At 46.3% G+C, this 14,808-nt stretch overlaps 2 protein-coding genes across 2 annotated transcripts in view; one reads left to right on the top strand and one right to left on the bottom strand.

The window, feature by feature from the left end:
• Window positions 1–2,053, bottom strand: part of NUP155 (nucleoporin 155) — a 35,529-nt gene extending 33,476 nt beyond the window's left edge. Inside the window, exons 1-2 of the mRNA XM_065662533.1 lie at window positions 1,783–2,053; window positions 232–369 (exon numbers count right to left, since the gene is read on the bottom strand). Of these exons, the coding sequence (XP_065518605.1) occupies window positions 232–369; window positions 1,783–1,918 (274 nt within the window). The 5' untranslated portion in view covers window positions 1,919–2,053. The remainder of the gene's footprint in view (window positions 1–231; window positions 370–1,782) is intronic.
• A 7,710-nt stretch (window positions 2,054–9,763) lies between these two features.
• Window positions 9,764–14,808, top strand: part of WDR70 (WD repeat domain 70) — a 119,727-nt gene continuing 114,682 nt past the window's right edge. The window contains exons 1-4 of the mRNA XM_065662898.1: window positions 9,764–9,901; window positions 9,988–10,050; window positions 10,258–10,341; window positions 11,511–11,622. Coding sequence (XP_065518970.1) covers window positions 9,892–9,901; window positions 9,988–10,050; window positions 10,258–10,341; window positions 11,511–11,622 — 269 coding nt within the window. The 5' untranslated portion in view covers window positions 9,764–9,891. The remainder of the gene's footprint in view (window positions 9,902–9,987; window positions 10,051–10,257; window positions 10,342–11,510; window positions 11,623–14,808) is intronic.

Genomic DNA, 14,808 nt, shown 5'->3' with positions numbered 1-14,808 from the left:
TTTACCATAAACATTAGAAGTTCTTCATACAGAAACTAGTTCCACCAGCAACCCTACGAAATGGATCTTGTTACCAGTTAAGAGTGTTAAAAAGGGAAAGTGAACAATATCAAAGTTCATTATGGGACTCTGACAGAAATACCATGAAAGAAAATTCTGGGGAAAAAAAAAAAAAGTTTTATTCTAACGTTGTCACTTAGGCAAACTAACACATTTTTTTCACAAGGATACGTCCAAACTGCTCCACTAGCTCTGGGGGAAGTGGGACTCTGCGGACCGCACTGATTTCTGGAAGATTAGGTATTGACAGCAAACCTGGTCCTTGCAAAGGATAATCCATATCTGACATACCAGAAACAGTAGGGCTACCTGCAAGTAATAACAATAAAAAAGATCAGGTTTCTTATAAAGAATGAGAAATTCCTCCCCTCCCCCCCCAAAAAAAAGGTTGTATTCTGTCTTAACCCAACTGCTCCTCAATCTGTGAAATCCAAATTAGACTAATCATATTTCACAATTTACTCCAGATAAATAGGACACGCCTTCCAACTATTATTAAAAAAAAAAAAAAAAAAAGATAAAAAGAGAAAAGCCTTGATCAGAAGAGACTTTAAGCATACAAATACCACTATTCACAAATGTGTGAACCAAGGTTCCTGTAGGAGCAGGGCCCTCAACAATAAACCTCCATCTCAAATCAGACATAAGCAAACAGATTTGCAAACAAACTCTTACAGTAACTCATTTGGATCCCAGCCTACTCTTTACCCCCTTTTTACTGTGAATCATAGAATCATAAAATGGTTAGGGTTAGAAAGGACTTTAAGATGAGCTAGTTGCAACCCCCTGCCATGGCAGGGGCACCTCAAACTAAACTATGTCGCCCAAGGCATTCATATGGCCAGACATTAAATATGCGTATTAACAAGGCAAATTCCTTCACCTAAGAGCTAATATGTACTCCCAGTACAATTTAAAATACCCATATACGCCCATTATTTTATTTGACGTGTATCCATGAGGCTGCTAGGGCAGTTACTCTTTGGCCATTCACATCACATTGTATCATAACAGAAAACAGATACTCTTGGTTGCAACCTCGCATTCGTACATCTGTATTCATTAGGTCACATACAGCTCTGGATCAGCTCTCCACAGCCCTCTTTGCCAGACAGTAGGCACCAATGAAGTAGCAAATACTGGCGCGTTTTAAGGAAAACAAAACCATTGTTTGAGAGATACACCTTATACTGTAACTGTGTGTGACATACAGCTATAGAAAAATTAAAGCCCGTTAAGGAGGCTTAGGAGAGGTTTTGAAGCTGCTTGTAACTCAGGGATGGTGCTGGACATTTAGTGACCCTAAGAACATTCTGAACAGTCTTCAGAACAGACATAAAAGAAAATGAGGGCTCTTTTATTCAGTTTTTGGAGGGAAATGGGACTGCGGAGCCAACCCACGCACACTGCTCCTGCAGCGCACACCCTGCCACGGAGAGATCTCACACCCACCACTTCCACCCGCACCAAAGCGCTCACTACACGCTCTCTTCCCTCCGCCCTTCAAGCCCCAGGAGCCGCGGGCTCAGCCCTGACACGCTCTCGGAGAACGCAGGGCCCGCGGCTGCTGGCCCCGGGTTCTGCCGGGGCGGTCGGTAGCCTCCCAGGAGACGGAGAGATGCCGCGAGGCCGGCTGGGCAGCCGAGGTCTCGGCAAGCCCCGTGCCCCGGGGAGGCTCAGGCGCATAGTGCCGGAGACAACGGGCAACCGAGCGCTCCTCACCAGGCGCCGGCACGGCCAGCAGCTCAGACAGGTCCGGGTAGCAGCGATCATCCTGGATCTGCCGATCGATGATGCGGCCGGCGACCTCCAGGGCCTCCTGAGCGGCGGGCGCCGCGGGGATCATGGCTGTGGGCATGGCGATGGCGGCAGCAGCAGCAGCAGCAACGGCGGGGCCGGGGCCGAGGCCGGGGCTCCGCGCACAGCGGCAAGGCACGCCCTGCCCACCTGCTGCTCTGCCGCCCGCCAAATCCCGGCAGGCCCTGCGCGCATGACGTCCTCCTACGGCGCCGAAGGCTGCTTCCGCCAGCGGGACTAGTGGCGGGGCGGGGCGGGGCGGAAGGTAGAGCTGGGGCGGCGCTGCGCCGCGTGGCTGCGCTCGCTCATGGCGCCGCCATCGGCGCCGCCCGAGCTGCTGGGACGGGTCTTAAAAGCACGGGGCGGCCCCGAGGACAGCGGCGGGAAACGGCGCCCATCAGCATTGTGTAGCCTGTTGTCAGCCCGGCCGGCACTGCCGCTCCTGCGGGGAGCGCCGTGACAGCTCAGCCAGAGACACTGTATACCGCAAGCGTGCTGTGGTACTGTGGCGAAACTGCATATATTAAGCGAACATGCGCTGATTTCAAGTGTAGTGATGTCAGCCAAAGCCGCTGAGGGGACAGGCCTGCAAAGGCACACATGTTCAGTACTGGCCCCCTCACTACAAAAGAGACATTGAGGTGCTTGAACTGGTCCAGAGAAAGGCAACAGAGCTGGTGAGGGGTCTGGAGCACAAGCGTGGCGAGTGGTCAGGAGAAATCTCCAGGAACTCGCCAATGAAGTTTAAGTTGACAAGCAGCTAGTCTTTATTGCGGCGTCGGGGGATAGCGCCTCTTAGCGTGTCTCTCTCGAGCATTACCCAGGCTGTGACTATATTGTCCCTAAACATACGATGTGCGGATAGACTGCACAAGTCATTAAAGTTTTAAAGTAGGTATGCTTTTATTCAGCGCTGAGACGCATGGGGGATAGCTCCTCCAAAGGCATGCGGACCTCAGAGTCGTTTTCTCTTTACACTTATTCTCTAAAGTTATACATATACATGAGGTTGCACAACACGCCTATACATATTCATGTCCTATCCCCGCTTCGTATTATAATGAGCTAAGAAGTCCTTTTCGCATGCGCAGTGCCTCCTAGTGCTCGTGGGCGAGGGTCTCAAGATGAAGTAAATGAGTCTTCCTCGAGCCTGAACTTTTCACCACTAGTCGTTACACATGCTCCCTCATTATCCAAAGTGCAGAGCCAATTTCAGCCGGCCTAGGTGTCCAAAGGACAGGAATCAAGTCACGGTCCCTACCTCTTAACAATAGCCATGTCCTTACATCTTGTTCTAGCATACATGGCGAGTAGAATAAGCATGAGCAAGCAGTTACATTGTCAGGCAAGCGGCTTAACCTACCCCCCTGGACATTGGTTAACCCTTTGCAAGATTACATATATATTCATTGAGTTACTGTCCTGGGTTCTGCAGTAGCAGTCATTTTTCTCCTTCCTAGTAGCTGGTGCAGTGCTGTGTTTTTGACTTTCAGCCTGGAATAGCATTGATAACACCGATGTTTTTAGTTGCTGCTCAGTAATGTTTACTGCGACCGAGGACTCATGCGAGTCTCATGCTCTGCCAGGGAGGAGAGGAAGCCGGGAGGAAGCAGAGACTCAAATTAGCCAAAGAGGTATTCCATACCACAGCACATCATGTCAGTATATAAACTGGGGGCAGTTACCCCAAAGGGCTAGATCACTGCTCGGGCTGGGCTGGGTATGGGTCGGCGGGTGGTGAGCGGTTGTATTCTCTTTCCTTGTTATTTCCCTTATCATTATTATTACTGGTGGTAGCAGTAGTGGTTTTGTGTTATACTTTAGTTACTGGACTGTTCTTCTCTCAACCTATGGGAGTTACATTCTTTCGATTCTCCTCCCCATCCCTCGGAGAGTGGGGGGAGGAAAAGGGGAGTGAGGGAGTGGCTGGGTTTAAACCAGGACAGGACAGTTACTTATACATTACATCATAAAACATTATACCACGCCTTCATCAGTTCGTTTTAGGATCGTTGTCATGTCAGTAACCACCTGGTTGGTTCTGGCCCATTCTTGCACAATGCTTATCTTAGCCATTTCCTTATCTCTATAGTTGCTAATAAAGCCTAATGTCCTTGAAGTTACTCATTTACAATCCCATTATTCAATCAACCCCATTGTTCATGAGGAATGGCTGAGGGACCTGGAGGGGTTTAGTCTAGAGAAGAGAAGGCTCAGGGAGAGCTTTATCCCTTTCTACAACTACCTGAAAGGAGGTTGTAGTGAGGTAGGGATCTGTCTCTTCTCCCAGGTTCCAAGGAAATAGCCTCAAGCTGCACCAGTGGAGGCTTACATGGGATAGTATGAAAAATTTCTTTAGAAAGGGTGCTCAGGCATTGGAACAGGCTGCCCAGGGCAGTGGTGGAATCACCATGCCTGGAAGTGTTCAGAAACCTTAGTAACATGATTTAGTGGTGGACTTGGCAGTTCTGGGGTAACTGTTGGACTTCATGATCTAAAGGTCTTCTCAAATGTAGTTGATTCTGATTCTGAGTATGGTGCCTGTGGAGCTAAGCTGTGGAAACAGAGTTAAAAGTTACCTTTGCACTGCCCTGACCTGTATGGCTGCTGTTTTTCCATAATCTGGGATGATACATCAATGTGACTGTAGCTGACTAAACGTACCAAGGTTCGGACTCTGTTAAGTGATGCTGCTCTGGACAACACAGGCATTCCCAAATATCATAGGAAGTCTCAGGGCTGGTTAAAACTTGCATTTCAGGGAGCAAGTTTGTAAGTCACGTTTGCTGCCCTGACTGCACTGACTCTCTGCTACTGGATCAGTCCAGCACCTGTTCTGGAAAGATCTGGCCATGGGAGAAGCATCTGGCGTGAGAAAGGAAATTCCAGCCTCCTGTCAGGGTCCACCTGGAGAAAACCCCAGTGTCAGACCGGTTCCCTTCATGATCCCAAGAGTAAAATTAAGACACAAAGGAGGCCTCTCTGAGACAATGTTCCATAGAGTCCCATTTCAGTTCCTCACACCCTTCTCCCAGGCAATAGATCTTGGAGTCTTATCTCAACAGTTCCCACCCATCAGGGGTCTGGGTATCTAGAACATGGGACTCAGTTTAGGAGGCCAGGTGTACTGCAGGCTGGTGGAGCTGATCTGACAAAGAAGGGGAAGAGCAGTTTTGATAGGAGGCTTGCCAGACTGGTCAAGGAAGCTTTAAACTAGATGTGTTGGGGGAGGGGGGTACCATTCCATCCCAACACACCCAGTCAGTTGCCAACACCTATAATAAATGCTTGGAGCAATGCAGAGATATTCCAGCAGTTCCAGGCAATGAGCCGGCTTCATTTGGAGCTCGCCTCTGATGCCTCTATACAAATGCCCATAGGATGGGGAACAAACAAGAGGAATTAGAGATGTGTGCATGTCTACCGGGTATGATATAACAAGCATCACAGAAACATGGTGGGATGGCTCCTATGACTGGAGTGTTGGAATGGAAGGCTACAGGCTCTTTAGAAAAGACAGGCCTGGCAGGCAGGGAGTGATTCGTGATTGTCCTGTCACTACAGTCCCTAATGAATAGTTCCTCCACAGTATCCTTATAACCCAGCTTCAAATACTGGAAGGCTGCTATTAGGTCCCCACGCAGCCTTTTCTTCTCCAGGCTGAACAGCCCCAACTTCCTCAGCCTGTCTTCATATGGGAGGTGCTCCAGTCCACTGATCATCCTCGCGGCCTCCTCTGGACTCGTTCCAGCAGTTCCATGTCCTTTTTATGTTGAGGACACCAGAACTGCACACAATACTCCAGGTGAGGTCTCACAAGAGCAGAGTAGAGGGGCAGGATCACCTCCTTCGACCTGCTGGTCACGCTTCTTTTGATGCAGCCCAGGATACAGTTGGCTTTCTGGGCTGCGAGCGCACACTGCCTCATGTTTATCTTCTCATCGACTAGCACCCCCAAGTCCTTCTCTGCTGGGCTGCTCTGAATCTCTTCTTTGACCAATCTGTAGCCATGCCTGGGATTGCTCTGACCCAGCTGTAGGACCTTGCACTTGTCATGGTTGAACTTCATTAAGGTTGGCATCAGCCCACCTCACAAGCGTGTCAAGGTCCCTCTGGATGGCATCCCTTCCCTCCAGCGTATCAACCGGACCACACAGCTTGGTGTCATCGGCAAACTTGCTGAGGGTGCACTCAATCCCACTGTCCATGTCAGCGATGAAGATGTTAAACAAGACCGGTCCCAACACCGATCCCTGAGGGACACCACTCGTTACCGGTCTCCAGCCAGACATTGAGCCATTGACCACAACTCTTTGTGTGTGGCCATCCACCCAGCTCTTTATCCACTGAGTGGTCCATCCATCAAATTGATATCTCTCCAATTTAGAGAGAAGGATGTGGTGTGGGACAGTGTCAAACGCTTTGCACAAGTCCAGGTAGATGACATCAACTGCTTTACCCTTGTCCATCAGTTCTGTAGCCCCATCATAGAAGGCCAACAAATTGGTCAGGCACGATTTCCCCTTAGTGAAGCCATGCTGGCTGTCACCAAACACCTCGTTGTTTTTCATGTGCCTTAGCATGCCTTCCAGGAGAATGTGCTCCAAGATTTTACCAGGCACAGAGGTGAGACTGACTGGTCTGTAATACCCTGGGTCTTCCATTTTCCCCTTCTTGAAAATGGGGGTTATATTTCCCTTTTTCCAGTTGTCGGGAACTTCACCTGACTGACATGATTTTTGAAGTATGATGGCCAAGGGCTTAGCAACTTCATTCGCCAGCTCCTTCAGGACCCGCGGATGGATTCCATCAGGTCCCACGGACTTGTGCGCATTCAGATTTTTAAGATGGTCTCGAACCAGATCCTCTCCTACAGTGGGCCCAAGGTCTTCATTCTCACAGCCCCTGCATCTACCTTCTAAGAACTCGGTGGTGCAGTCAGAGCCTTTGCCAGTGAAGACCGAGGCAAAGATGTCATTCAGAACCTCAGCCTTCTCCAAATCCTGTGTAGCCAGTTCTCCCGAAAGCTTCCTCAGGGGGTCTGTTTTGTCCCTAGTCTGTTTTTTGTTTGCTACGTACCTGTAGAATCCCTTCCTATTATCCTTAACATCCCTGGCTAGGTTTAATTCTAACTGGGCCTTAGCCTGGTCCCTAGCTTCCTGGACAACATCCCTGTACTCTACCCAGGCTGCCTCTCTTTGTTTCCATTCTTTATAAGCCTCTTTTTTCCTTTGAATTTTCCTCAGCAGCTCCTTATCCATCCAAGGAGGTCTCCTGGCCCTCCTGCTGCACTTCCTTCTAGTTGGGATGCAGCACTCCAGAGCCTGTAGCAGGTGATCCCTGAATATCAACCAAGAGTCTTGGGCTCCCCTGCCCTCCAGGGCTATATCCCATGGAACCTTACTAAGCAGGCTCCTAAAGAGGCCTAAGTCTGCTCTTTTGAAGTCCAGGGCAGTGAGCTTGCTGCACGCTCTTCTCACTGTCCTGGGGATCTCAAATTCGACCATCTCGTGATCGCTGCATCCAAGGCTGCCCTGGAGTACCACATTCTCAACAAGCCCTTCCCTGTTGGTGAGCACAAGGTCAAGCATGGCACCTCTCCTTGTCAGCTCCTCTATTACTTGCAGAAGGAAGTTGTCTTCCACACAATTGAGGAACCTCCTGGATTGCTTGTGCCGTGCAGTGCCATCGTTCCAACAGATGTCAGGGTGGTTGAAATCCCCCATGAGAACAAGGGCCTGTGAGTGTGAGGCTTTTCCTATCTGTCTGTAGAGTGCTTCATCCACAGGTTCTCCTTGATCAGGCGGCCTGTAACAGATCCCCACAGTAATGTCTCCCACGGCTGTTTTCCATTAACCCTGACCCACAAACTCTCTGTAAACTGCTCACCTGTCCCCAGACAGAGTTCTATGCTTTCCAGCCTATCCCTAACATAAAGGGCAACTCCCCCTCCCCACCTGCCAGGCCTGTCCTTTCTAAAGAGCCTGTAACCTTCCATTCCAACACTCCAGTTACAGGAGTGATCCCACCATGTTTCTGTGACGCCTATTATATCATACCCCCGTAGATGTGCACACATTTCTAATTCCTCTTGTTTGCTCCCCATGCTACGGGTGTTTGTATAGAGGCATCTGAGCCAAGCTCCAATTGAAGCCGACTCGTTGGCTGGAGCAGCCGGAATGTTATGTACATTGTTCCAAGCATTTATTATAGGTGTTGGCAACTGACTGGGTGTGTTGGGATGGAATGATGCCCCCCTCCATGTTGGCTTCCACCCTCAAGCCATAATCCTGGCCAAAGTCTGACACAGTACAAGTTTCTGTAGATGGTATGGAAACAGAGTCATTTATCTTACTCCATAATGGAAAGCCCAGTGCCTGTGAGGCTTTGCTGCGTGCAGCAGGTTGCATGCCAGGATCTCCCTCTGAGTAGAGGTACCTCTCAAGGTTACTCCTTGAGGCTGAGAGATTCCTTGTCTCAACAGATTTATTCAGGTGAGTGATTAACAGCCTGCTATACTTTGTAAATCTTAGCTAAGTGATATGAATGATTGATTGTACATTTATTATCCTTTAGATGTAAGCCATTGACACGTCATTCACAGTCTGGTTCCAGCCACACCTAGATTGCTCTCTGGGAGTTTGGAAAGCAAGAGGGCCCTTTCTGAATCTCATGACTAGTGAGGGGGTGTCCTGACAGTTTTGTCTTACCCTGTCCTCTATGCAGTGAGCAATCAAGTGTACCTTGCCATCAAATCCTGTTAAAGCACTGTCACATTTACTAACAAACTTGTTAAATCCCTGTTTTATATCAATATTCATAGAATCATATAATGGTTTGGGTTGGAGGTGACCTTAAAGCTCATCTAGTTCCAACCCTCTGCCATGGGCAGGGACGCCTTGCACTAGACAGGGTTACCCAAAGCCCTGTACAACCTGGCCTTGAACACTACTAGGGATGGGGCAGCCACAGCTTCACATATTGCTGCTTTTATGCATGACTTGCATCACTCCATTAGCGACAACAGGAAATAAAATGAAACTGTGTTAAGGGAAGTGATCATAGCACCAATCCTGTAGAGTTCAAGGAGCGCCTGGATGACAATCTTAGATATGTTGTTCAGTTTAGGTGGTCCTGTGAGGAGCTGGGAATACACTCGATGGTCCTCGTGGATCTCGATCTTCCAGCTTGAAATATCCTGCGTTTCTATTGATTTGGAGAAAATTCCAGGAACAAACTTGCCAAAAGAGTTTCAAGTTGACAAGCAGGTATTCTTTATTGCGCCCCCGGGAGACAGGGGGCATAGCTCCTCCTAACGTATCACCGTATTGTTACACTGGTCTTCCTTATACAGTCCCTGGGCATACATACATATTCATGAGGCTACACATGAATTACATCATTCTCCAGAAAGTTTCCCGCATGCAAACAAATATGTGATGGTGCTCTTTGAGGGTCGTTTACTTCTCTCAACAATCTTCAGCACTTCTGGCAGTCTTTGAAGCACCAGCTTAATTAACATTACAGACACAGCAATCATCCTGGCTTTCTGCTTATCAGTTAGTTTAACTGTGCCCATCCTGGACATCTCCCAGTAGATGTTTACACCAGCTTAATGGGTTCATTAACACCACAAACATAGCAATTATCCTGTCCTTCTATTTATCAGTTAGTTTAACTGTGCCCACCCTGGACATCTGATAGTTCCAGATACTCCCCATCCCCAGGTCGTTTCTCTATCTTGCTTTTCTTACGCTTTTTGTACTAAGCTCCTAAGGACCTGAAACTACGTCAACGACCTTCAAGCACCGCAGTTACCTTCCATTACAAAGCCATCAAACTTAACCCTACTTAGAACTGATAACATTGTGCCTTTGTGCCGTCTTGTCTCACTGCGGCGACCCAGAAGCAGCATCCCCCACCAGCGCCCGGAGCGCGCGCCGACGCGGTGGGCGGTGCTGGCGGAAGCGCCTGCCTGGCCGTTTCCTGTTGGCGCTGTTGTGGTTCCGGGGTAGTCACAGCAAGGAGCCGGCGATGGAGGAAGGTGCGCAGCGGTGCGGGAAGGGCCTGGCGGAGCCCAGCCCGCACCCCTAGCTGACCCTGTCTGTGTTCTTTTCTCTCTCCTTGCAGACGCTGAGATGCGAGGGGGGCCTGACTCTGAGATGGCGGCCACCATGGGCTTCTCTGGTTTCGGTGCGTTGCGTTGCTCTGCGGGTCGGGGGGTGCCGGGGATGCGGCTGTGGGACGCGGGGAGCGGCTGCTGGGGCCGGCTGTCCTTGGTGGGCTCCCGGAGGAGGCTATGGTTGGAGATGGGAACAAAGCAGTCGTGCCTGTCACCCCTTTGTCCCGGAGCTGGCCACCGTGAGTCTGTGCTCCAGCCTCTTTCTTCTTCATTTTTAGGGAAGAAAGCTCGGACTTTCGATCTGGAAGCCATGTTTGAGCAAACAAGAAGAACTGCAGTGGAGAGGAGCAGGAAAGTCCTGGGTAAGTAATGCAAATGTAGTCAGCTAATGCATTTTAAAACATGTTCTGTCTAGAGGGCAAAAAAATAAATGCGGTTTTTTTCAAGGAAGATGTACAGTTGTAGAACCATGGGATAGTTTGGGTTGGAAGGAACCTTTAAAGGTCATCTTGTACACCCCCCTGCAGTGAGGAAGGATATCTTCATCTAGATCACGTTGCCCAGAACCACATCCAGCCTGGCCCAGAGTGTCTCCAGGAAAGGGCTTAAAGAACTTGGGGGTTTGTAAATAATAGTATTATTAATTTACATGTGATATCTGAGAGTGTAAGAGCAGCTTGTATGTGCAAGGTTCCTCTTGTGAGGCAGAGCGCCTTACAGATACAGGAAAAAGGTCAATTTGAACAGAAGACTTTTTAATTTCTTCTTTAACTTAGCTGTATATTTGTTTTGGAAGGGAAGGTGGTACGGACAGCTTTAATCTAGAGAAAATAGAATAACAAATTAAAATGTGTAATTTATACCAAACAGCAGGCTATATAGCAGACCACAAATTTGTCTCTGTCTTCTGTGCTGGGAGCAGGTAAATGAAATTTCAAGGTAGTGGTTTGAGAGTGAGAGGTAGAGATAATGGTTTCTTTTGTTGCCGGTATTCAGTCAAGCATCATTCCAAAGAAGGTCCTTGGGAGACACTAGAAATGCCTTTGCAAACCCAATGTCCATGCTTTCTGCTTGGACAGTTTGTGCAGAATGTGTGGGTTTTGTTTTGGTTTAGTTTTTCATGTGATGCTATCATGGTTGAGCAACTTCTGCCCTACTAGATTGCACTTAATCTGCTCTCTAGTGTGGCAGTTGATGCAGTTAGTCAACAAAGCACTTTTTCATGAAGAAAGCAGTTCTGGTATCTTTATATGATCAGTTTGTTTGATAGCGTGTACAAACTAGCAACTGGAAGGTGTTCTCATTTTCCTTGTGACACTTAGCTTTTCCAGGGTGATCATTGCAGTAGCAATGAAAATTGAGTTTATATGGAAAAGTAGTGCTTTCATTCAAAATCCTTTATTTGCTGTTATCTTTTCAAATATATAGGTTATAAAGTGAAGAAATTCTTCTGGTGTCCTCAGCAAGTCTCTAATTTTATTTTTTTCTACAAGTCTTGATTATTTGTCGTGTATGTGCTTTCTGTATGCAGAGGCTCGTGAAAGAGAGAAGGAAGAACAGGCTGAAAAAGATCTTAGAAGTTCATTCACCAGTTCATCAGCGTCAGCATCCGCAAAAGGCACTGGAACCACATCAGCCCAAAGGTACTTAGATATTTTTCCCACTTGTAGATATAGATACACTTGTTCATGCCTGCTGAATAAGAAACTAGTAGGTGAGGTGCCTCTGTATTCACAGCGAATAGAATAGTAATGGGGTTGAGAGAGTTCTGTTTTGACTCCCGTTTGAAATTTACTTTCAAACTTGCCAACATTTGTGTTTTATTAACAGACTGTAAGTGCTGTTTGGACAGCAGTTTTGCTTTGACAGTTTGGATTCTGAAATGATGGGAGATGAAAGTAGCTGGAAGGTAACAGGGCCCACACAACTCCGTTTTGTGGCAGGGATTATGGAGATCAGTGCACTGTAAATTTTTAGGTGTCTAGCTTTCTGTATCTATGGAAGTCTAATAACCTTAAATACAAGACTTTGGTAGCCTGTATGTGTGCATTTTATGGGCTCATTGACTCTACATGTGGTCGATTATTACAGACAAACTCGTAGTGTTTCAGATAGTGAAAAAAATTTCTTATAAAATTTACTTTTTTACCTGTTGCTTTATGGAAAATGCAGATAAACCATGGACTCATGTAAATAACTGAACATACAATATACTACCCTACAGAGTATACTACCCTGGAGATCCTGTGTTATGTCTTGTTCATAAGGGAAAAAGATTCTGTGCTCTCATTTGTTTTTGATGACCTTAGGTACCCTCTGGTGAAATAATGAAGGCTGGCAAGAATTTAAATGTAGCGTGATTGCCTACTGTGTATGTGTGATGTCAGTATAAAGAATCAATTACAGCAATTGGTAAGGAGGAAAGCAGTCAGGTGATACAGAGCCTTTCCCTAGTCAACTAGTTTCACTCATGGCCTGGACATAAGAGAACTCCAGGGACTTTGTATAAAGGAAAATAGCAAAAACGTATCTGTATTCTGAGTTACTAGCTAGGTTCTAGTTGCTCACTGGAATTCTGTTGATACTGTGGTGTTTTTTTTTTTTTTTTTGGGGGGGGGGGTGGTTTGGAAAGGGGTTGTTTGTTTTCCTGGAAGTTTTATATTTCCTTGTAAATTATGTTAGGTAGCTCAGTACTTGGTGCTGAAAGCATAAAGCTGCTGAAGGAGACACGCTGTTGTGACTCAGCCTTAATTCAGAGGTATAATCCTACAACTGACAACTCTGAAATATAGGACTTTTAGTCTTTTATAATGTAGAACATAGTTATTTTTTCCTGGTTATTACTTTCTTTAAAATTCCAAGTACTTTCAGTTAAAAATGGGTTGGTCACCCTGAAAAGATGTGAAGATGTGAAGAAGAGCAGTTGATTGTTTTTGCTTTTGAGCTATTTTGCTGTAGAGGAATGTTTACAATAGTTATTGTACTTACATATTTACACATAAGTATAATAATAGTAATGTTTGATGAAATGAAAGCATCTGCTAGTATATAAAAAGAAAAAAACTGAGAAAATAGAGTGGATGATGTAAAGAGAGTGAATATGTGGGGGGAATATTCCCCCCTACTTGCGTAACTCTCAGAACGTTTTTTATTATCCCTGTCTATGTGCCATCCGTGCTGTAATGTAGCTTGTTTTTTTTTTTCCTCCTTGCAGCTTGTTTCACTTACTGAGGAAATAATGAAGGAAACAAAAACCAGTTCCTTACATTTCTCTAAATCCAGGGAAATGGGCTGGCAAATTGGTTGCTCTTTCTTTAGAGCCTCTGGTAGAGTAAGGCTGAAACAAGAGGAAATGCCTCTTGTTTTGTTCTTTCTGTCAGTACCACTCCTGGTTGCTGTCAGAAGGGTAGGTGGGCTTTTGGTCTGGCTGCATTGGGTGTTCTTGTGTTTGACTTCCACTCAGGCCAGTGATTGCCGGTAGCTGTAGCTGTAGCCCTTGAATGTTCCTGCCAAGCTTAAAGTGTGGTGAAAAATAGCACTGAAATTCTGGCCATTTCACATTCAGAGTGATTACACTGCCTCTCAAAATACTGAAATGTTTGATGATTTATCCTTCTTAGCAAATGAGGGAATTTGTAAGGATAGGTAATTAGAAACTATGTAAGGATAGGTAATTAGAAACTAAACTATCTATTGTTCTTTGTGTCTATAGAAAGATCTGAGAATCTGGGACTGCAGGATTAGAAAAGGCCTCCTAGAATGTTGTACCCATTCTTCTCACTGGCAGCTACAACGTGTATTTGGTTCCATTCCAAAACAGTTTGGCTTTTGGGGAAAAGATACGGGGTTTGCTAGGCTGGGAATACATATTGACTGTTAAAGCAACACTTTCACATAGTTTTGTAAAATTGTTATATTTGGGGATAGCTAACTTGAAGAACTGTAAAGGTCCGAACCCATTCCTCATGTGCTGGAAAAGCTTCCTTTTGGTATAAGGATATTGATTGTCCCATTATTGTAGAGTAAGAGAAGCTCTTTTAGCTGAATTAGATTTATTAACTAATCATGTCCTGATCAGGGTCTTTAAATGTCTCTTACCATGCAAAACAAAGTTTGTATGTAGAGGTATTATCTTTTCATAGGCTGGTAAATACATTTGGAAAAATTAGACAAGCTTTGATGCATGCAGACCCTTCTCATCTTTGTAATATCTGAGGACTTAATTCATGTTGGGTTTAGTTTGTTTTGATTTCTTCCTACAAAAGAATTTCAGTTGCTTGTCATAGAATCATAGAATCATAGAACAGTTAGGGTTGGAAAGGACCTCAAGATCATCTAGTTCCAACCCTCCTGCCATGGACAGGGACACCTCACACTAAACCATCCCACACAAGGCTTCATCCAACCTGGGCTTGAGCACCACCAGGGATGGAGCACTCACAACCTCCCTGGGCAACCGATTCCAGTGTCTCACCACCCTAACAGGAAAGAATTTCCTCCTTATATCCAATTTAAACTTCCCCTGTTTAAGTTTTAACCCGTTACCCCTTGTCTTGTCACTACAGTCCCTGATGAAGAGACCCTCCCCAGCATCCCTATAGGCCCCCTTCAGATACTGGAAGGCTGCTATTAGGTCCCCACAAAGCCTTCTCTTCTGCAATGCAAGTATTTGCTTTGTAATCTACTACCTGCTTGGTCTACAGCAGGTTTGGAGCACAGTTTGTGGCTACATTGTCTGTTACAGTTACACAGTTTAGAACACATTTTCTTTATTCCTTATTATGTTCTTGGTCTTGTGTATTTTTCTCATAGGTTTTAAATGATAACCT

This window comes from Lathamus discolor, chromosome Z (genome assembly GCF_037157495.1).
Source record: "Lathamus discolor isolate bLatDis1 chromosome Z, bLatDis1.hap1, whole genome shotgun sequence".
In the NCBI taxonomy this organism is placed as follows: domain Eukaryota; kingdom Metazoa; phylum Chordata; class Aves; order Psittaciformes; family Psittacidae; genus Lathamus; species Lathamus discolor.
The sequence above is the reverse complement of the archived record's forward strand: the minus strand, read 5'-3'. Positions and strand labels throughout refer to the sequence as shown.